This window comes from Alligator sinensis, unplaced genomic scaffold, assembly GCF_000455745.1.
Source record: "Alligator sinensis unplaced genomic scaffold, ASM45574v1 scaffold166_1, whole genome shotgun sequence".
In the NCBI taxonomy this organism is placed as follows: Eukaryota; Metazoa; Chordata; order Crocodylia; family Alligatoridae; genus Alligator; species Alligator sinensis.
Genome location: NW_005842098.1, coordinates 83,363 through 106,152, shown reverse-complemented (window position 1 = coordinate 106,152; position 22,790 = coordinate 83,363). Strand labels below are relative to the sequence as shown.

Here is a 22,790-nt window from a genome sequence, read left to right as displayed (position 1 = left end):
AATCATGGTAAGTCAGGCTGGGCAGGCCTGACCCAGGCAGCTGCTGGCTGAGTCCCCTGTCCCCGTGCCCCCTTGGGACTGGCAGCCCGCTAGGTGCTGGCCATAGGCAACCTGCCTCCCCTGCCCCATCCCCAGAATGGGATAGGCAGCACCTGATGCTGTGGCTCCAGACCCCGCTCCCCCATCTCTCCCCCTGCAGGCCCAACCACTCTGCTGCACTGCTGCCTAGCCCACAGCCCCTGGGCCAGGGGGGATGCAGGGCTTCTGGACAACTGGGATGAGGAGCTGGCCATGTCCCTGCTCTCTCCACAGGGTCTCTCCTGGGAGACGCCCCAGGTCCAGCCCTGTGCCATGCTGCTGCTGCACCCAAAGCATGCCCCTGCTGTATTTACCCCAGGCGGTGCGCAATGAGGTGTTTGCACAAACTGAGGGGTGCCCAACCTACTACACTCTGCTGCTGATGACGATGATGATCTTCCTAGTGCCCTGAGTGCACCTGCACTCTTGGTTTGGGATGAGCTACAACGGTGCAAGGGGCAAGTCTGGGTTGCCCTGCAACCTCCGCTGCTGCCTGGAGGGGCTACCTGTGGCAGTGCTTTACATCCCTGCCCCTTATACCTGAGGATATCGTTGCTGGCATCAATGCATTCTTCGGGTTTTGAGAGGCTCATGTCTGCCCAGCTGCGGGAGCATGGGTTGCTCAGTAAATTTTTGCACTGTCCTGCTTCTCTGTGTGCTGTGGGGGAGAACCCAGAGCCAGGGGAGGGTGGGTGGGCCAGGGCAGGGAGGGTCTCCCCCACCCCAGTACGGGGCTTACCATGTGTTTGGGGCTGGCATGGCTGGTGGTGCAGTGCAGTCTTCCCAGCTGGCGACCGCATGCAGCTGTGGCCAGTGTCCTCAATCCACCAGGCACAGTGTGGAGGTGCCCAGCTGCCCCTCCTCCCAGGGAGGAGTTGGCATTGCTGGCAGCTGGTGGTGTCATAGCTGGCTGTTCCTCATGGCTAGCCCTGAGGCTACACTGCTGGCAAAGTAGGTTCTGGCCAGGGGTCCCTGAGCTGCTGGTGGAGGCTGCAGCCAAGGAGCTGGGCGGGACAGGGTGCTGCATGCCCAAGGGTCCCTCTTCCAGTGATGCGTCACCAGAGGGGCCAGGCCAGGGCGGGGGCTTCGGCAGGCCACCCGTGCTTGTATACACCACATAGTTGTGGCCTGGGTTCCAGGGTGCTGCTGGTCAGCTGCTACATAAAGGGTATGGTGTTGCGGGCACAGCCAGACCGACAATTGTGGCCTGTCACGGTGCCCCACTGTGCCTGCAAGGCCTTGACCTTTACTTGGCACTGTTGCATTGACTGGTTGTGCCCTAGCTCCCTCATCCGGCCTGGCAAAGCCTCATAAATGTGGACATTGGAGTGCCCGCGCTGCTCAAACTGGTGCAGCACCTCAGGCTCATCCCACAGTGCCATGAGGTTGCCAGTCTCCTCCTGACTCCAGCTGGGGCCCTGGGTGGAGGGCACGGGCATGTGCATGTGTGTGGTCCCGGGCATGGATGGGGAGGATGATGCCATGTTGGGTCCCATGCCAGCTCTCTGGGCAGCCACCGTGCAGCTGTCCCAGTGCTGCTGGCCCCGGGCAGCTGCCAACAGTGCCCAGCATAGGGGCACGGCACAGTACTGGAAGCCGCACAGCAGAAGCTATGCCCCGCAGCACCTGCAGGTGCAGGGCAGGCTGCAAGCAGGTGGTGCTGGCCCTACTGCCCAGAGGCTGCCTGGAGGCAGCCCTGGGGGCTGACAGGACTGCAGGGGCTGCAGCATCCTGCAACACCCTTCAGCACCCAGCTGGCCCCAACGGCACTGCCCTGGGAGCCGCACAACAGTACAGTGCTAGGGAGCGGTGCTGGCAAGCAGGCACAGTGGGGCTGTGGCCTGTCCAGGGGGACACAGGCTGCAGTGCCCTCAGGCTGCCTGTGGTGTACATCCCAGGCCACAAAATGTCTGCAGGCTTTTATAGCCTGCAGACAGGGGCTGCCATAGAGGCAGCCCAGCCCTGGAGCAGGAGAGGCTCCTAGCCTGCAGCCCTAGGGCTGGCCATCAAATTTGTTTCTGGGTCGTGTCTACATGTGCATTACTGCCTAGTAACTAACCACGCTTAAATGTGCTACCTGCATATGCCACCTGCAAATAGCAAATTTAAGCACGATTAAGGGTTTTCACTGTGCAGTAAGGGCAGTAATGCATCTCGTGTAGACGCACCCCCTGAATATAAGATTCTTTCCAGGACTCTCCATTTTTCCTCCCAGCTGATGCTATATGCCTTTTTTGCATATAAGAGAAGAAAGATCATGCATTAGAAGGCATAAATCAAGTGAATGGTAGCAAAATGGTAATGGTGTGATATGATGGATCTTGGCAAGAATACTGGAATTTTAAGGCATATAATTTTCCAGGGGTTTGTCACAAAAGTTATGTTACATGTGGGACATGTTGCAAAGGTCCTTGATTATGGGTTAGTCACCTGTTTTGCACATGTGTATAAGAGACTGTGCCCTGCATGCTTTGCAGTGTCACTTCTACAAACTATCAAATATACAAAATGTTTTAGCAAAAAATAAAAAGGAGTTAAGGAGCATGAGGCAAAGGCATGGAGAAAATACATTCAGCAAGGATTTTGAGAGATGGAGAGTAAATTAAGATAAAAAATACAGAAACATTCTCAAATATTGGTAAAATTGTGTGAAGTTCCCAGAGGAAATGAAGCTAATAGAAAAGTGAGGTGAGTAGGTCAGTGAGGTGCACTTGGGTTAGTTAGTGTGTGTGTGTGTGTGTTAGGAGAGTCTAAAAACAGTGCGAGAAATCTTGAATTGTCCCCCACATTGGTACTTACTGCTGGATTTTTCCATTTAGCACCTAAAAGTCCACTTCAGAACCGTCTCCTCTTTCACCTGGCACATAAGGTATGTTTGTCTCTTCTTTGCTCACATTTCCTTTTGGTTTTTGAATTTCATTCTGGTGTTGGTTGCTAGATCAATAGCCTGGCAGGACAAGTATGTGTAGCACTAGCAGAACAGACCTTCCAAAACCCAACCCTACTGCATTATTCTGACTAAAAGAACTATCTCTTAGGTGCAAGAGAGACTCAAAATAGGCCCTTGTCCAGTAGGATTCAGAGTGAGACCTATCAGTTCACTCCATGCAGACCAATTAGCAATGGTCTGATAGTATTTTTGACCATTGAATTCCATAACTTAGTTTGAACCAGGAATATGGAAGGATAGTTTGTGCATTTCCATTCTTCTAAGAATATTGGGCTGTTCTAGCCTGAAGCTATCTTGGAACCAACAACTTTAGTAAAAAGTTCTATATTCTGTTACTAGTCTCTTGAGCGATTTGCTATGCCAGGCACAATCTTGTATCTAGCAGGGAGGTTTAATTTCTCTTCAGCAGCGATAAAAACACTGGTTTCAATTTTGTGTGTTGGTATCTTAAAGATTAATGAAACTGAAGGACTTGGCCTGTATTATCCAAGCCCACTAGGAAAAGTTTCTCCATTTTTAGCCTCTTATTTAGATTACTTTTGTTCTATAAATAGAGCATGGTATCTGTTTTGACTAACAAGGAAACTTTTATCTCTTTGGCACAACATACTTGTGAAGAAATAGCTGTCAGTTTAGAAACATCAAAGTTAAGGGAACAAGCACACGAAGATGTGGGGTTTTTCCCCCAAAGTAAATGTGTTGATAAAATTGGATTGTTTCAGACTGGCCTTTTAAAACTCGAAAACAGAATGCATAAAATGCTGCTGTTTAAAATTCTATACAGCAAACGTATTTTGTATTATAGAATCATCAGGATAGAAGAGTCCTCAAAGGTTATCTAGTCCAGGCCCTGTCGCTGCTGTAGATTTTTTTTTCTTTTGGTCAGGTCTTATGAGCTAAGCAGGGTCACTGAAAACTCAGATAACAGCTACCCAGGTAGTGGCATGTATTGTTCACACTGAGATTCAACAAAGCACTCAAGCATATGTCTTACTTAAAGTGCTTTGAGTGGTCTATCAGTCAAACATGACAAATAAAAAGGTGATTATGGGCACATGCTCTGCATTGTGACAGACAAGCTACATATATCTTAAAATTAAGCAACCTATAATTAAAGTCCTTGCCAGACATTAATATAATTGTATGATTGGAATCAGAGGAATTTTATGCTCATGTATCCTGCAGAAGTGCACCCCAGGATAGGGGAACTAGATCTCCTATGCAGGGTTGAATGGCTTGCCTTTCAAGTTGCTGGCAGCCACAGAGCTGGGATCTGAGGCATATTATGTATGCCTGATCCCAAAAATTGTGTGTCCTTCCATGTACATCTGGCATTGCAGAACACACAATTTCAGGGATCAGGTATAAAACTCCTCTGATCCCAGTCACATAACTGTATTAATGTTTGCCAGGGACCTTAATTATATGTTTGCTTAATTTTAAGATATACTTAGAGGACCTTTGTCACAATGTAGAGCATGTTCCGCATTAAATGTGGCTTGATTATATCATACTTGGGAAGCCTGTTTCTGCCATGCCGGTGAGATGCACAAATGATCTGTGTCCATCATGAATTGCACAATAACTGTAATGTCTACCAGGGGCCTGAAGTACTGTACTTTGGATCAGGGCCAGAGTAGGGAGTATTATTTCCTTTGGAACCATATTATGTCATGTGCTAGGATCAAGTTTAAAGGGGAATTGTGCAGCTAGAGAGGCATTTTTTGGATGAGGACAAACCCAGGTCCTGGCCATGTATCGTCGTTAAAAATGTCTTGGCACTTTTTGCAACAGGAATGCTAACCTTGGAGTCCCAGCCAAATTCTAATATGGATGGTCACCTTTTAAATACCTAAATCTCCTTGCAAGTTCAAGTGGAGACCTAGTTATTCATTTGACAGCTGAAAAACTGTTATGTAATGATGACATTGGCATCCAGAGGTGTCTCTGTTTGGAAACTTCTCTTGTCAGTACTGAACAGTCCTTTTTATGGGCAGCTCGGGCAAAAAGGAAAAGAGGTAAGATGTAAGGATGAGAAGCTAGATATTTTAAATAAGGAAACCTACCAATTTTTTTTTAAATCTGCCTAAGTGTCTCTTCCATAATCCATCTCTGACAGCAGTAAAGGTTCATAATTACCACTCTTAGCAGCTATATATCTAGTAGAGGGAAACATTGGAATGGTAAGTGATTTGAGCATACTAATTAAGTGGATATTCTTGGCTGCTTTAAAATCTTGATACAGTTCAAATGTGTTGGTTACAAAGAAAACTTGTCAGAACTGCCAAAAATTACGAGAGTCATCATCTTATTAGGTTGTTGGTCTGATAACATGACTTTTTTCAGGCCCCAAGTACTAAGCTTTGAATCCAAAAATAGCAAAACTCTTCTCTATCTCAAATGATCATTGGGAAACCTTATTTTCTAAAATTATTTTGACAATGCAGCATCTAGTCCACCCCTTTCTCCCCATACATCATGGCAAATAAGATTTAATAGTTCTCAAATCACACCTGGTAGGGATGTGTATTTTGTCTCTTGTGTTCTTCTGGTGTTTTACCTCTTTCTCCACAGCATCCATTGGCCAAACAGGTCTTAATAGAAGAAAGTTTTCTCTAATTTCTAACTGGAATCTTTGAACTACAGTAGAACTCTCACTTGCTGACTGATGTGGCTAACTGTTTCCTTATCTGAACTCTTCTGGAGGGTGCCTGTTTCTCTCTCTTAGTTCAGTGATGAAAAGAAACTGATGAGCTTCCACCAGAATCTGCAGGATATTACAGAAGATCAGCTCAGCTTGGCATCTATCCACTACATGCGGTCCCACTACCAAGAAGCTATTGATATTTACAAACGCATACTGCTTGATAATAGGTTGGTGTCTGTCTCTCTCCCCTCTTAGAACCTCACTTCATGTGTTGTATTTGCATTCCGTGTAGTTGCTTGGATTCAGACAACTTTGTGGTAGGTTTTATGCTTTTGTCTCTTCCTCTGTGAGAAAAGTACAGTGCTTCCCTCCCCACTTTATCACTCTGTTCTAAGCCATTATGCCAATTAAATGTAAGGGGAAAATGTCCACCTTCATTCACCTTGTAATGTGCTTCAATCTGTGACCCATCAGAAGTCTTTTCTTTCTTTCTTTTTTCTTATGAAAAGCTACAGAATTGCAAGCAGAGCAGAGAATATGTTGCCCATATCTTTTTTGCAATGCAAAGCTGTAGATAGCCACTTAATTTTTCTGCAGATTTCCTATCTGAAAATTCTTGGTTTTAGTTTTTGAATTCTCTTCCACACCCCTGCTTTCAGTAGAAGGCTTTGGTCTCACTTTTACTTTGCAGATACTTTGTATTTCTCTCAGGCTCTGAGGGTTCTTCCCATTTCCATTTATTCTGTTACAACTGCTGCCCTGAGGTTCCATGTTATAACCACTAACCACTCAGCTCAGGAGTGGAAAGAAATCAAACCACTTCCTAAGTACATGCGGGGATGATTTTTGAGCCATTCAAAGCACAAATGTCTTGGTATGCTCCCTCTATAGTATTCTCTTTGGCCTGCTGGTCTGAGGAGCAATGGTCCAGAACTCAAAGAAGGACTTCGAAGAGTATTTTCTATTTTGTCAAAATGAGCAATGGTCTTTTCGGAGTGTTAAGTGCTTCAGAGCAGTGTTTCTCAACCTGTGGGTTGCAGCCCAAAAGTGGGTCACAAGAATATCTGAAAGGGTTATGAACAGATTTAAAAAATGGATCAACAAACTTTAAAAATGTATTCTCCTTTAAAGGAGAAAAACAGTGGCTTTTCCCTTGCAGGCTAACAGAGTTCTAGCCTGCAAGGGAATGCTTTGGGCTCCCCCTGCCCCACACACACCCACCCCCTGCCCCACACACTGGTGGGTGGGGCCCGGGAGCAGGGGGCAGTGGGTCAGGAGCAAGGGGTACTGGGTTGGGACTGGCCATTGATGTTTACAAATGGGTCCTGGCACAAAAAAGGTTGAGAACCACTGCTTCAGAGAAAGTTGAAATGCCATTGTAATATGTATAGTGCAGTTCTGTACTATGGGAGGAAATTTCAGGTTCAGTCCTTGGGTAGTGATCAATTTATGTCCATGAAGATTACAACATGATGTTTGTAGCATCCATAGCATTTGACAAAGTAGGCTACTGCCTATGATAGCTTATGCTTTTCTGAATGAACTAGTTTACCTGCCCTGCTTTTAACATGATGTTTGTGATGGTTATCCTAGTTTTGCTCTTGCAGATTCTTTTCTTATTCCTAGAGATTTTTTGTTCTTTTTTACTTGATATCCTGCAATAATGAGTTTGAGAGGTAATTATGCACAATATGAAAATAAATAAAAAAGTCAATAAGTTCTCTACCCATAGAATATATATATATATTAATGGAAAGCAAACAATTGCTTTATGTGTATTATGTTTATGAACCCTAGTTGATCAGTCCAAAAGAAATTATTACATTCTCCCTTCATTTAAGGTTACTGTGCACTCCCAGAATAATAAGTCCCAAGTTTCAGAGGTCAGTCATTTGACCTGTGAAAGCAGGTCAAGCACTAATATTGGAAAGAAACCTGTTCTTGAACATGGCCTTAAATAGCATGATTTTGGGGGGGGGGGTGCAACAGAAATTAGATCTGTAAAGTCACACACACAGCTGTTCTCAGAACCCCCTATTTTGTGGTGTTTATAAAGGGTGTTGTAGAAAATGAAAAAGAATATCTAGTTGCTGTTAGTATTCTTTGCAGCATAATCATTTGGCAGGAACTCAAAGCTTTGGTGAACACTTCCTCTTTTGCCCTGCAGGGAGTACCTGGCTCTGAATGTATATGTGGCTTTATGCTATTACAAGCTGGATTACTATGATGTGTCTCAAGACGTATTGGCTGTTTACCTTCAGCAAGTTCCTGACAGCACCATTGCTCTTAACCTCAAGGCTTGTAACCACTTCCGACTTTACAACGGCAAGGCTGCTGAGGTATCCATTGGAAAGCTCTTCTGGCTTGTCAGTTTCATTCAAGGTCCCACACTCATTTCTCCCCTTGTAGTCTCTTATCTATCTTGTGCTTAATCACAGTTGTTGACAATTTGTTTTTATCATGTCACAGTGGCCTTTGAGGGATATCAGCTACCTCTAGTCTACACATTCTCAGGCACCAAGGTTTTCTGTCTGCATGCTTACCTTGCCATTTTCCAAGACCATTTTTTTTGTCCTGCTTTTGTACAAATGTATCAGGGTAAAGTGGGGAGATGACTTTCTCCATCAACCAGTTTATCACAGCTGGATATGAATACCCCTTAGTTTCAGCAGTGGTGTGAACTGGCAATGAAGGGTATTTTTTGTTTGTTTTTAGCTAAACTTTTTATGTATGATTTCAGGCAGAACTCAAGAGCCTAATGGACAATGCCTCCTCATCTTTTGAGTTTGCGAAGGAGCTCATTAAGCATAATTTGGTAAGTTATACTAGTACGCCTCAAACTGTGGCCTGGGGAGCTGTTCTTGGTAGATTGCAGAGTGAAATATTCTGGGGAATTTTGGAGGCAGGGTATGAGAGGTGAGTTGGTGAAATGTCATCATGTCTGCAGCCATGCTCTTCTCAATGTCTCCCAGTTTTTTATTTAACTTCATCTTCTGTTATTTTGCATTGTCAGAATGATACCATGTCATGAAAAAACGATGTTGTTTTAAAGTGCTGCATACCTTTCAAGATTCTTGGGGCAACTTAGTCAATACTTGGATGGTAGTAGATGCCTTACCCTGAACTTTGTTGTTTAACCAGCATACAATGTCAGTGGAATTGAAATGTCTCAAGCTAATGGTCTCCATTTGCAAAGTAAATAACAAGGAGTTCATGGGAGGCACACACTGAGACAAAACAAAAATATTTGCCTTTTGAAGCAAAACAGAAACTGATCATTTGACAGAAGTGCATTGCAATAGTTTTAGCATTATTCTAAATTACCAGTCCTTATAATAGTGTGTTTCTATTTGGTGGAGTTGCTTACTTTCCATATACCAAAAACGCATATGACAATCCACTAGCCCAGCAGTTCTCAATCTGTGGTACGAATACCACCAGTAGTACACAGACAACCTGTCAGTGGTAGCGCTGCGTTAAGAGATTTACTATAATTACTTTATAAGACAAATTTGCTGATGGTAATTAAGGTTGTATCATTTTAAATTGGCGGTGTGCAATCTGTCAGAGTTTGGGAACTGCTGCACTAGCGTTATGGGAAATGAACTAATGACTAGTCCAAAAGGTAGATTTTGTGGTTCAGCTAATTGCAACAAGCTTAATCATAACTTTTCCCTAACATAGCAGGCATTCAAAAGTTAATTCTGGTTTTAGATTGGAAAAATGAACATTTTATGTAATTTTATTCAGTTTTCTTTGTAAATGACTCAACAGGTGATAGTCTTTTCTCTTAAGTTGCTTCTGAAACCATGTCCTGAATACTGTTGGGGATATTATTATGTAAATTTGAAACCATTATTACTTTTATTTAAATTATCCCACAGTATTCTTCACAAGTCTAGGGTTATTAGCCCTAATATTTTAACATAATTTCAGCTTAATAAAATTGTAATTGCCCAGCTGTGTTTGCCTTGTAGCTTCAGTTCAGGTCACATCTTATTTAATTTGTCTAACATTGTTATGTGTGGTCTTGCTTTTAGTTTAGTGGATTAGACTATTCTGAGGTGAAGAAGCTTATAAATATCTCACATTATTAAAATTACTAATAAATAGTGATTCAGCTAATGCCAGTTCTCTTGATCATAGCTTATCATTAATATAGGAATTATAAGGCTGATTGCAAAGCCAGAGACAGGAACATACTATAGATGTTAATGAGGTGGGTACTTCCCTCTGCAGGTGGTGTTCCGAGGAGGAGAAGGGGCTCTGCAGGTTCTTCCTCCCCTGGTTGATGTTATTCCTGAAGCCAGACTGAATCTAGTGATTTACTATCTCCGTCAGGGTAAAGAAATCTCTCTCTGGCTCTTTCTTGGGTGCAGGAGGTGGAACCCTTTCTCTTTCTGTGACACCTGTTCACCTGCTCATGACTGGTCTTCCACAAATATATATATGTTTAGCATTGGTTCTTAATGTGTTTGATTGATAGCCTTATGAGAAATAAGCTAATGGCTTATACATTTTTTGGTGTCTGGAGAAGGGCCAGTTGTAAGTGTCCGAACAAATCTACTTTGTCAGAAGATCAGAAGTTCTTTTTCCTCCCTTTGCACTGGCAGAACACCCTCCCTTAACTGAGCTTGTTAACATGGAGGAGTACCTCATTAGTAGACAGGATTCTCATCCAGTCTATAAAAACTATTTTTGTAAATGTAGCATAAGCAAACTGTGAACTAAAGTAACAAGAAACAAGGCAGCACTGTGAATGAGACAATTTATTCCAAACACATTTTCCAACAGTTGAACAATGCAGGTAGGTGGTCCTGGGCAGCAGGAAAATCTCCAGTGTTTCCAAGTTATTTGCTTCCAGGCTATTCTGTATCTTTCTATTTGTATTTCAGTCCTACCACAAGTTAAAAAGCCTACCATCTTCCCCTTTACTCCTCACTGCTGTGTTCTTCCATTCAACTGTGGATTGATTGATTGATTGATTGATTGAGTTGGTGTTAACTGCAGCTATCTAATGTAAAGGGATATGGTGATTCCTTTTCCACCCAATGCCTCCCTTATTCATGGTATTGTCGCACCTTTCTGTGACCAGCTGTTTAGATCTGGGTACTTGAAAGCAGTTAATGTTATCTCCTTAATCTTACTCAGTCCCACTCAGTAAGTTTTGTTGCATTTCAGAGAATGTTCACTGTTTTAGCTAGTAACCTTGTACCCTACTGCTCTGCAAATGTTTGTTCTTCTTAGATGAAAGAAATATAGTCAGAAAAACGTCAGACTTATTCTATGTGGAGAAATAAACCACACCCTGAACTTTGTATGGTAAATCTCCCAGTATGTGCATGGGTAACTTTAAAGAGCAACTTTCAAAGAGCAACTCACAAAGACACTTCCAAGGACCCAGAGGGACAGACTTCAGCTCCCTATGTGCAAAAATTAAATTTATTTTCTACGTATAGGGACTTTTTACTATCTTTAATTTTCCCTAACCCTGAGGAAGGGCGTGTGCGCCCAAAAGCTTGCAGAAAAAGATTTTTTTTTTTTTGCAATTTCTTAGTTGATCTAATAAAAGGTATCATCTCTGAACCAAGAGTTCTAGAGTTTTGCATTTCTTTTTTTTGTCTCAGTCCAACACGGCTACCAAATACATCCCTGAGTAACTTTAAAGACATAACAGAGGGGAAAAAGTTCAGTGCACCTTTTATAGCTTGCTTATATTAACTCTAAAGCTTGAAATACCTATTTGGGAAGACAGTTTTACTAATAAGGTTAATGCAATTTAAACCTTTTTGAGGATTCCTTTTAAATCTTAAGTTACTTTTTTTCCATATCAGGCTGTCTTGGGCTATATATCCAATTTGAACTTTACTTGCTTACTTTTATGAATCATACATCGTGTTTTCTATTATCCTACCTGGATATAAATAACTTTATGGCATAACCTCATTAATCTCTACAAATCTGTAGTCACATTACTTTTCACAAAATGTGGCAATCTCGCTCCATTTTATTATTTAAAAAAATAATACTAGAGATCAACAGTAAAGTCTCAAGTTATGAAAACTTTACAACTTTTACCAATTGAGGTATAATATTTTTAATAACGAACTAATAGTACTCACTACACAAGTGTTTTTAAATGTATTAGTACATGCCTTTTAGGTAAAAATTCCGCCCTTCACTGTAGAGTAAATCTGACTAATATGTACAAAAGAGAGGAATGGAGTTAAGATGGTTAAGAATGGGAGGGAGGGAGGAAAAAGTGGGGGCTGGAAGGAACCTTAATTGACTATCCTTAATTGACACACCTAAGTGCACAAAACTTTTTATATATAACTTGCACCAGCAAAAAAAAAATCCTGTTGATGATTTAACCTGTTTTGTATAGGGAACTATTTTTAACCTGTACTGACAAAATAATTCTTTAGTGGTACAGTTAGAATCTGCAGTAGGTAGTTTGGTAGTCTGGCTATTACTGGGAAACCTTAATGTTGAAAAGGTCCTAGAATTCTTTAATTTAGAATGTATTTGAGTGTGTGTGTGGAGTTAAATTCCTAAATTAACTCTTACATTAACGAAGTTTTTTTCTTGGGAGATCTGGGATCAGGTAAAGTAGTTAGCCAGATGTTGAGCTCTTAATTAAGAAAATGTGAGGGGTATCTTCAGAAGCAACTAACCTCTTCCCCTGTCCTCTCCGAAGGGAGGCATAAACGTGGTTGGGAGAGAGAAGGATGAGAGATTTATTATCTTGACCTTGTACTATTGAGAAGGCAGTCACTGAACTATGAACAAGGGGCCAAGTCATTTCTGTATGAGGAAAAATGTAGTAATAAAGAACCTATTACTCAATCCATGTTTGTAATTCAGGCTCTAGCAGCTATCATCAGCAAGATATAAATTTACACCAATTTATAGTCCCCTTTCTCTTCCCCTCCAAATACTTTCCCTGGCTGTGACTGTGAAGGAATGTTGTGGGGAATGAGTGATTTGAGTACAGGGTGTTATAGTTTGTCATGCATTCTAATGTCTGATATTTCAGATGATGTTCAAGAGGCTTATAACCTGATTAAGGATCTGGAACCTGCAACTCCACAGGTAATTAGAAGCTTATGGAATTGTTCATAAAGGGAGAGGCTATAAATTGGGGTGGAATCTGCCATATACAAAGAATATACTGTGGGTGTTTGCATCCTTCCCACATGTAATATCCTGTATTTGTCTGTCTTTCAGCTTTTATTGGTGCTAACACTTTGGGTAAAATTCTGTATATGAAGTTTTATATATATAAAATGAACAGGCTATATACTATTTATTATTTAGCATATTTATTACGGTCATTCCTGGAAGATCATTTGAAACCTAGTTTCTGTTGAGTACAGTCCCTGCCCCAAAGAACTTAAGTCTTGCAGTCTAAACAGCAGAGGCACAGGGTTGAGGGAAGAGAAAGGTAGTTAACCACATAATCAATGAAGGGGTGTATTGCTGAAGGGTATAGTTTGGTGGAGGAGCATATAGCTTCAGATCAGGAGGTCCCTGGTTCAAATCCAGGTGCCCCTTTTGTGGGGACCAGTGGAAAATAGGTGAGGCTCCGTTACCCCGGGCACCACCTGGGATAACAAGGAATAATGGCCACAAATTGATTGAGAACAGGTTCAGGCTTGATATCAGAAGGTATTACTTTATGGTTAGGGCTGCCAGGCTCTGGAATGGACTCCCAAGGGATGCGGTGCTCTCCCCTACCTTGGAGGTCTTCAAGAGGAGGTTGGATAGATATCTGGCTGGGGTATTATGATCCCAGTATTTGTTCCTGCCCAGGGCAGGGGGTAGGACTTGATGATCTATTCAGGTCCCTTCCGATCCTAGAAATGATGACACATTAGTCTGAAGTCAGGCAGAAGGCCAGGCAGGGTGGCACCTTAAAGACTAACTCATTCAGAAAGTCATAAGATTAGAGGGAAGTGATAGAACATGCAAGGAGAGAGAATAATACAACAGTGGTAAACTGTACTGTTGTTTTTGGCTGTCTTATTTTGTTCAAGTTTTGAAGTAAAGTCTTGAAATAGTTTCCAGGAGGTTACATTGGGATTAGCTAGGTGGAAAAGCAAAGGAAAGCAGGGATAAGGGAGAGTTGTAGCAACCACCAGCCAGCATAGGCATGAAAATGCACTGAGTAAATACTACAGTATCCCTTGGTTCATGTTTGAACTGCTTTCTACAGGTGCTCTGCTAGCTTCAGTCTCTGGCTGGCTCTTCCCTGTGGTTTGTTTCTCAAAGGTCACAGAGCTGGGGTTGAGAGGAAACATCTTATGGGTCTTTGAAGTAATAAAAGGGGAGTCCTCCCTGGTACTGGGCTGAGGTTTGTTGAGGAAAGGAATTGCCTCAGCTCGGTTCGTCATTGTTATACCCTCCTCTGCACTTCTTAGTGTAGCAGGACTTACTTGAACTGTTTTCTGCATCTGCAGTGCTTTTAATCTCTCATTTTTTCCATGTGTTTTTTCTTTCACAACACACAGCTGCTCATACATTGTGTAAATGCCATGGTGGCATCCTCCATTGCCTGCTTGGTAAATTTTGAAATGAGCACTGTTGTGCTTTTCTTGTATGCTGTCCCTCTCGGTTTGGGGAGTTTCAGAAACACATTTGCAAAACTAATACATATTCTCCTTCAGAAACCTTCTCAAACAGCACCTTTGCCGTGATGCTTACAAAAAACTTGACAGCAGTTAGGCAGCTGGTATGCTGAGGCAATCACCTATCGCACTGATCAATACTGTTATTGTTTCTTATACCTGTATTGGGCTGTATCTAGCTGTTGCCTCTTGTCTTGTACTTAGATGATAAGATTTTTGGCCAAAGATTGTCTGTCTATTTATATATTGTTTGCCACAGAGTGGGGTCCTTGACTAATGCTCTAAGGTAGGGGTACTCAACCTCTGCACATTGGCCAAAATGCAGCCTACAGAGCCTTTGTATCTGGCCTGCAGGGTTCCCCATGGGTTGGGAAATGTGGTGGTGGGGGAGCAGTGGCCACCCACCCCCACTACCAAATTCCCACACCACCTCCCCCGGTACAGCTGGGTTGGGGCCTAGCCATGTCCCCTTTTCCCCATACCACCGGGTTGGGACCGCCCCTTGAGCCCTCCTCTGCCCGCGCAGCCAGATGGCACCCTGCTGTGCCTGTCTTGGGTGCTGGATCAGGGCCACTGGCCACATCTGGGCCATGGATGGACTAGGCACTAGCCATCTGGACTACCAAGAAAAAAGGTTGAGCACCACTGCTCTAAGGTGTTAAAATAATGCAAATAAATGCAATAATACTCTCAATGTGAACAAGAGAAATACCTATTTTAGATCCTGAGGAAAGGTTATTTGGAGAAAGGTTTAGATGACGCAGTGGCTAAATTTCTTGGGACCTGCAGATATACAACTGACAACATTACTAACAGAGAACTGACATGAGTAGTGAATTATATACCCTCTTTCTTAGACAGCCTCTGTTTGAGTAATGCAGGTGGTGTGGTTGTCTGATCTGTATGTTAGACTGCAGCAGCAGATCATCCCAAACTCAGCCTGCTATTCCATAAGGCTTAGTTAGTTGTGTTCATATGTATTGTGTCTGTTAACTGGTAGTGAGTGTGCTGCAAATGTTATGAACATAAGTTGAAAGTAGCAAAGCTGTGAGTGTTTTGTAGACAACTATACAAAAGTATCAGTACATCTCTTTTCCCATGCTACCACCATTCTGTGTTGTGCATATACTAAATAATGTTACAGGAAAAATATTTTAGACCTCTGTTTAAAATGTTTATTGGTATTGTTTATTTCTGCCTGTAAGGTCAGACACATTTTTGTACCATGAATCCCACTTTACAAGCTGTTTAAGAAAAGGAAATTATAATGAATACTAAAGAAATCTAAGTAAAATCTAAAGCAGCAGTACTACTAATATTTCTTTTATAATTATTATCTGGTGGCATATGGGTCAACTCAGGCCTAGGGGCAGCACTGGGGCCATGTGATGGGGCTCTGTAGGTCATATTTTTGACACCCCTGGTCTAGTGGTATAAAATGAAACAAGAGTCAGATTCCCAGCATAATATTTGTTGTTGTTATGTGAATTTTAAAAATCTGATAGCTAGGGCCAGAATCAAATGTTGGTTTCTGCTGGCAGAAGGGAAATATTTCTGCATCAGTTGTCTAAAATACCCATATTAATACTGCGCAATTGCGGATTCTAAGAATGATTCTAGACTGAGCATTGCTGAGTCCCACTCTGAGGTTGAGAGAGCAATGCTTCTCAGGTAGGTTTTCTTTAAAGGATGACTGAAGCTACTCAGATTAAGAAGGTGAAAGTTTTCCTTGTGCCATGTACACACCGGTCCTGTCTGGATAACTGATAATATTATTTATGTTGTAAATGCATGCATTTTGGCCAGTTATGCCAGTTCCAGTGATTTAATAGCTGTTCTGTTGCTTGTGTGAAATACATTGAGGTTTTCAGTTCAGCTGCCATTATTTATTATTGGTAACATGCCCCCTGCTGTGCTAATGGACATCTCATAAAAACCGTAATCACAATGGACTTTAATTGTCCCCTTGTTGGCAAACTTAACAGATGGGTTCAATTACTGAAGAGGCATCAGAAACTTTCCCATTCACTCCAGGAGAGGACTGAGGAAGAAGTGTGTGGGTAGAGACTGCCCTTGCCATAAACTCCTTTAAGAGTAGTGGATTTCAGCCTTGAGGACTGTTGGACATTTTTTTATTAGGATGAAATTCGCTCCGTATTTTTTCGTAAAGTTGATATTGGTTAAAAAGCACCAGTCTACTTGATAGCCACAGAGATTGTTTCACTTTATTCACAGGGTAGAGGCAGTGCCAGCTTTCAGATCTTGAGGTAGTCTCTTTGCTGGAGGAACCACCTACAGGGCCAAAAGTGGGTTTGGTCTCCATGCAATTTTCCATATTTGGACTTCTCTGCTGAGGCTACTGAGAGCAGCATAGTTGTGCTATGTGATGGTGGGTTGTGTAATGTGGCTATTTCTACACTTGGTACTGGAGCAGAACCCCAGCTTATTTTGTAAAAGTGGTCAACTCACATGTACGATTGACATTTTTCAGCCATTATTTGTTACATGTATTGCTTGAAGTACCCATCACTAGGATCTGACATTTAACATAATGGAATCTTGGATAGAGTTGGCATGGACAAGATAACACTCATTTTAAGTAGTTGACTCATAATGTTTTTGTATCTTCTGAATTCTTTAACTTGTCTTTTCCAATCCTTTTTTTTTCTTCCAGGAATATATTCTCAAGGGGGTAGTGAATGCAGCCCTGGGACAAGAAGTAGGCTCAGTAAGTAAAACTCCTCAGGTGTTCCATCACTGAAGTGGGAGGAGAAAAAGAAATAAGGGATTTGGGATGCAGGTGATGGGGAAAGAGGTGATAATTTTATATTTAGATTTCATGCTATCCAAATACCACCTTCTCTCACCCCACAATGTTCAGTCCAGAATGAATGAATTGCAAGATTTTACTAGCCCTTAGAATCCTCCAGACTGAATTCAGACTTCTCTCTCCTGATTATAAAAGGTTTCCTTTTTTTGCAGTGGTTTTGTGTACTTGGGCCCATGCATTAAATAAACGTTGTTTGTTTTGTTCTATTCACATCTGTCCTTAGTATGTGCATTCACTGTGTTTCACTTCACCTACTCACCTCCCCAAACCAAATGTTCACTTTGTCTTATGGCCCTGCTCTATACTCTGGATCTTATGTCATTTGTTTTTCTCCAAGAGGGATCATCTGAAAATTGCTCAGCAGTTCTTCCAGCTTGTGGGAGGATCAGCCAGTGAATGTGGTATGTTTTGAAGTTTGCTTTCTTCATTATATACTCTCTCTTCTTTTGATACAACAGTATGTATTTTGTTTAATGGTGCCTGTGCAGCTGCTGACTCAGCACGTCTGGTAGTAGACGTTGTCTTGCTGTAGTTGTATTGGTAATAAAATATGGAATTCTTCCACACAATATGTCTACTCCAACAGGACCCTGAGAATGTGCTGTGCAAGTCACGTGAACATGTCTTTTATATGTAATATAATATCTACATTTTTCTAGTTAGCAGAGTTAGTTTTTAATAAAAATCATCTTTATCCATGTAAAATGGGACCCTCTCTTAAAAATAATCCCATTAACAAGATGATGCTCCTGCTGGGCACTGATCTTTTTGCAGATGTCAGGTCTGTGTTGTTATATTCATATACCATATTTTTGTCTAGTTTAGGTTATATGTTCCTTGAAGCAGAGACAGTGCCATATATGTTTTGTCATAGCAGCTGCCGCTGTCACCACCACCCACCACCCTGTGCAGCTGCCGTGCCCACGTTTTCCTATGGCCGGTTTCACATATGGCTCCGCATGCTGCTGATGGGCCTCATGCCTGACCAATTGTGCGCTGCCCATCAGCAGCTTGCGGAGCCATGTGTGCAGTGGGCTGTAGGAAAGCAGCGTGGGCGTGGCAGGGGCAATGGCATGGGGCGGTGAGTGGTGATGATGGCAGCAGCCGCTGTGTGCAAGGCCCCCCCCTCCTGGCCCAGCCAGCCATGTGGCATGTGTGCAGCCCACAGTGGGGCGCCACTGCCCTCTTTCTCTCCCTCCCCCTGGCCCTGCTCCTGGGAGCAGGCACAGAGACGCACTTCCCCCTGCCATTCCCGATCTGGTCTGGCCTGCCCCTTCCCCCCACACACACTTACCTGCTAGGGGGCTGTCTGTGTGTGTGTGTGTCTGCCTCTGCATGTGTGGTGTGTGCATCTGCCTCTGCGTGTGTGTGTGTCTGTCCCCTGCCCGCCTGGCAGCAGCAGGCACATAACATCACATGGCTCTTGGGGCAGCGGTAGTGGGGTGCTTTTTGGCAACACACATTTTCAGACTAGGTGATAGTGGTGCTCAATCTTGCCGGCATGCAAGTCAGATGAATGGGTGCAGCTGCTCTAGGGGTCAGCTCCAGCATACAAACCAACCCCATGCATTGGGTCCAGGGATGCAGACTGGCCCCACGTGCTGGGTCTGGGACTATGTACCAGGTCAAAGCCTGCATGCTGGGTCCAGGGCTGCACACTGGGTTAGCATGCCAGCCCTATTTGGCATACAGGAATAATGTCATCTGGCCTGTGGGGCTCTCCATGAGTCTACAAATATAGCAGCAGGAGAGAGCTGGTGTGTTAATTGCTGCCAGGCTCCCAGAGCTGTGGCAATTAACAGTGGCATTGACACTGCTAAGTTTTTGGACCCATGGGAGCCTCAGGGGTTGGATGACTCAGCTCAATGGATTGGATCAGGCTTGCAGACCATATTTTTGAGCAGCATTGGTATAATATAAAATATTGGTACTCATTTGGGATGGGCTGCTACAGTCCTTCATGGCTTTATCACTTGTGAATAACATGGCCCACCCAAACTGGACTGATCAAATTTTCATGCTACACTGCATCACTGTGTGTAGAAAGCTGCAGCATGTGGGCATAATGTTCTCTGTGCTTCAAGTTTATTATGGTACCAGCACTAAGATTTACATGTATAGAACTTCACCATCTAGGAATGTTTTTAAGGATGTAAATATAAACGGTATGGGCAAATGAACAAGTTACTGTGAAGTAAGGTAAAGTCTGAACTTAGACTACATTAGCCACTCCATAGTAACTGCCTTTGTGTACCCACTGTTACCCCATGGTAAATGTGAGATAGTGTACCCCTTGTGGTAATTTGTGAATATGGGCACACAAACAAGAGAGAGTAACTGTTTAAGATGGCTTAAAGGCACTTAAATTAGGACTAATGGGTTGAAAACTACAAATGCAGGACTTACTCTCACTTGTAGGAACTGGTAGTGATTCATGGTAAAATTGTCTCTGGAACATGGAAGATATTCTGTGGGAAATAGCCTGTTACTTAAAGTCATGTGTTACCAGGGAAGTAATTTTGCATGAACAGAGGTGTACAAAAAGATCTAATTGCTTTTCTCATTCTTTAATATAGTCCCCTGCCTGAAAAAGACAGACGATACTATACTTTGGACTTTCTCAATAATTTAGGAAGCATATATCTGTAGTATTGATTCTTTTTTCCCCCTCCCACCCAATTCTAAACTATATACATCTATATTCCCTCTTGTTTCAGATACTGTCCCAGGGAGACAGTGCATGGCTTCCTGCTTCTTTCTGCTTAGGCAGTTTGATGATGTCCTGATTTACCTCAACTCGGTCAAGGTCAGTATTATTTATTTGCATTACTATAGGCCATAGGAATCTTAATCATAGACCATGACTTCACTGTGCTAGGCTGTATAAAAATATACGCACATGCAGTTCACAATCTAAGTATTAGGCAAGAGGCATTAAAAGAATACAGACAACCTGACCAGGATTATAAGAAAACAATAAGACAGCATGATGGATTGTGATCTCAACATACCAGCAACTAAACTGTTGTTAAGAAAAAGGAGTTTTGAGGAGGGTTTTAAAGGAAACTAATCATGTTTTATGTATGTAACAGATGTGGGAGCAGCATAGGAGACAGCAAAAAGTGTCTGAAAATGTGATGTGTGTGTGGTGAAGCATCAGTGGCTGATCCAAGGGAGGAGATTGACCTCCCCCCAACAACAGTGAATGAGAGATGGTATTATGTAAGGTGTGGAAAGACTGAGGCTCATGTTTGATAGAAAAAGTGGAGCTAGGAGAGGGAATGAGGCAAACTGACATGGCCAATGGAATAGGCTAGTAAAATGATCTCTGAAGCAGGATACAGAATGGATGTAAGCATGGCTTTATTGCATTTCTCAAAGCCAGAGAGAAGGATGTTGCAGTAGTCAAGTTGCAGTAGTCAAGTTGCAGGATGATAAAAGTTTTTAGTCATGTGGACAGATAGGAAAAGTCATATTGTGGGAAGATTTAAATGTAGCCTAGACATGAGAACATAGAAAGAGTCCTGAGATGCCCATTTTATGGATCTAAATGATAGGCAACATGGTGTTGGTTTAGAAAGAAGGTTCTGGGGTGGCAGAGAAGCTCAGGTTGCACCATATTGAGTTTGACATGATGCTGCAACGTCCGCGAGGAGGTGTTGTGCAGACAAGGTACTGTATTTTATTTTGGATATTTTTGTCACTATACAGATGGTAATTGAATATGTGTTTGCAGATGGGATTACCCATTTGAAGAAGGGTGTTGAAGGGTGTAGATGAAGAAGTGTATAAATGAAGAGTAGAAGGGGACCAAAGAGCCATGTAGAACCTGCACTGCTAGGTGAAGTGGGTGATGCCTAGAATCCTCTGAAGGAGTGATTAGAAAGGAGAACCAAAAGAGGTCTGTTATGGAGGCCAGAGGAGGACAACATCTCAAGAAGAAATATGTGGTTTATGGTGTCAAAGGCAACTGACAAGTCAAGGGGGATGAGGACTGGTTCAGAGCTTTGGTTAGAGAGAGGTCATTAGAGATGCCAGCAATAGATGTAACAGTGGAATGCAAAAGGCAGGAAACTGGCTTGGGGAAGGTCTAGAATGGAATTGGAAGAGACAAACTCCAGATGTCTATTGTGGACAGCAGGCTCAGTCAGCTTAGAGGTGAAGGGAAGATGGATATAGTTGGAGAGGCAAGTGGATTCAGGTTTTTTTTTTCTTTTTTTAAATATGAGAGAGACTAATCCATGGCTTATACTAGGAAAGGAAAGAGCCAGAAAAGAGTGAGGTGTTAAGAAAAATAGTGAGGGAGATGTGGACACAGAGGAGATCGGGGGATAGGTTGAAGTCCTTTGAGGCAAGTAGAAGGGTGAGAAGAAGAGAGCAGGCTAGCTAATATCTACATCCATGATGGCAAAAAGGAAATGAAGTTGTAGGAGGGGAAGGGGAGGCAATGGGAAGGGTAGGACAGGAGCCCATATTGTATTTTGTCAATACAGGCAGTCCTCAGACTTAGGACACAATTGGTTCCTGAAAACTGGGTCTTAAGTCGAAACATTGTAACTTGGAACCAATTTTCTCATAAGAAGCAATGTTATAAATGGGGGATTGGTTCCTGAACCAAGGCCTGATACCCTATTTTCACCAATAGGGTGAAAATTTACTCACCCCAGAATTTTGTACTCGATCAATTATAGATGAGTAATATAGCTACATTAATGTATTTATATTGTAAATAGAAATCATACTGATTTGGAAAGACTTCTGTGAGGTGTGCTGGACTTTGTGAAAGGCTCTTGGGTGGACGTTTTGAAGGGCTCTTGGCTGGAGTCTTCTCAGGAGTCTTGGCTGCAGGTTTTTGTGGAGTCTTGTCTGCTTTCTTAAAGAAAGTGTCCAAGCAAGTTTGAACAGATGTTCTCCAGGGAGATGAGTGACACAGCAAACTTGTTCTCTGGCGTAGTGTCACAACGGATCAAGCATTGTAAGTCGAAACTGATGTCATAAAGTTGAAACAGGGTGTCAATTTATAAACATTGTAAGTGTGAAACGTTGTAACTCGGAACATTGTAAGTCAAGGACTGCCTGTATTCTTTTGTAGTAAATTGGAAAGATCCTGGGTGGAGAGGAAGTGAGGGAGGTGGATATGAGTTTTAGGAATAATGACATGAGACACACAGAGGTAGCAGTAAAGATTAGTGTGAGTACCTTAACTCTTGTTGTTTTACCAGCTGGTGGAGAGAATTTTCTCTCTGTCAGTCCAAATAAGAGGATAAATGATCCTGTTGGGCAGTGGGGAAGGGCTAAGAGAGAGGGAAAGCTTCTTTAGTTGCCTGGTACTTGATTTGATTTTGTTGGAGGAGAAGGGAAATTGAGGGAATGCTGCTGTGGAAAGATATATTTTTGTGTAACATCAAGAAGTGTTTCTTCAGCTGCTGGTGAGCTAGACCAGAGCTATCCAACTGGCAGCCTATGGGTTGCATGTGGCCCCCAAGGGTTTAAACTGCCACCCAGCTGATGCACTCCCTATCATGTGGGGTGCTGTTGCCTCCAGGGGCTCTGGGCTTCTCCCTCCTCCAGTTTCTGCTTCCAGTGCCTGACCCACTGGGTGGCACAGTGGAATGTGGAGGTGCTGGGGAAGCTGGGAGCTGGTGAGGTGGGTGG

At 42.8% G+C, this 22,790-nt stretch overlaps 1 protein-coding gene across 3 annotated transcripts in view; it reads left to right on the top strand.

Moving 5' to 3' along the window:
* TTC26 (tetratricopeptide repeat domain 26) overlaps nucleotides 1-22,790 on the top strand; it is a 57,877-nt gene that overhangs the window by 18,191 nt on the left and 16,896 nt on the right. For 2 of the 3 annotated variants that reach the window (XM_025204818.1, XM_025204816.1), the window contains exons 3-11: nucleotides 2,898-2,947; nucleotides 5,757-5,902; nucleotides 7,843-8,014; nucleotides 8,416-8,490; nucleotides 9,915-10,017; nucleotides 12,715-12,770; nucleotides 16,980-17,033; nucleotides 17,473-17,536; nucleotides 19,853-19,941. In XM_025204818.1, the coding sequence (XP_025060603.1) occupies nucleotides 2,898-2,947; nucleotides 5,757-5,902; nucleotides 7,843-8,014; nucleotides 8,416-8,490; nucleotides 9,915-10,017; nucleotides 12,715-12,770; nucleotides 16,980-17,033; nucleotides 17,473-17,536; nucleotides 19,853-19,941 (809 nt within the window). The remainder of the gene's footprint in view (nucleotides 1-2,897; nucleotides 2,948-5,756; nucleotides 5,903-7,842; nucleotides 8,015-8,415; nucleotides 8,491-9,914; nucleotides 10,018-12,714; nucleotides 12,771-16,979; nucleotides 17,034-17,472; nucleotides 17,537-19,852; nucleotides 19,942-22,790) is intronic. The other variant, XM_025204817.1, reaches the window with a different exon arrangement.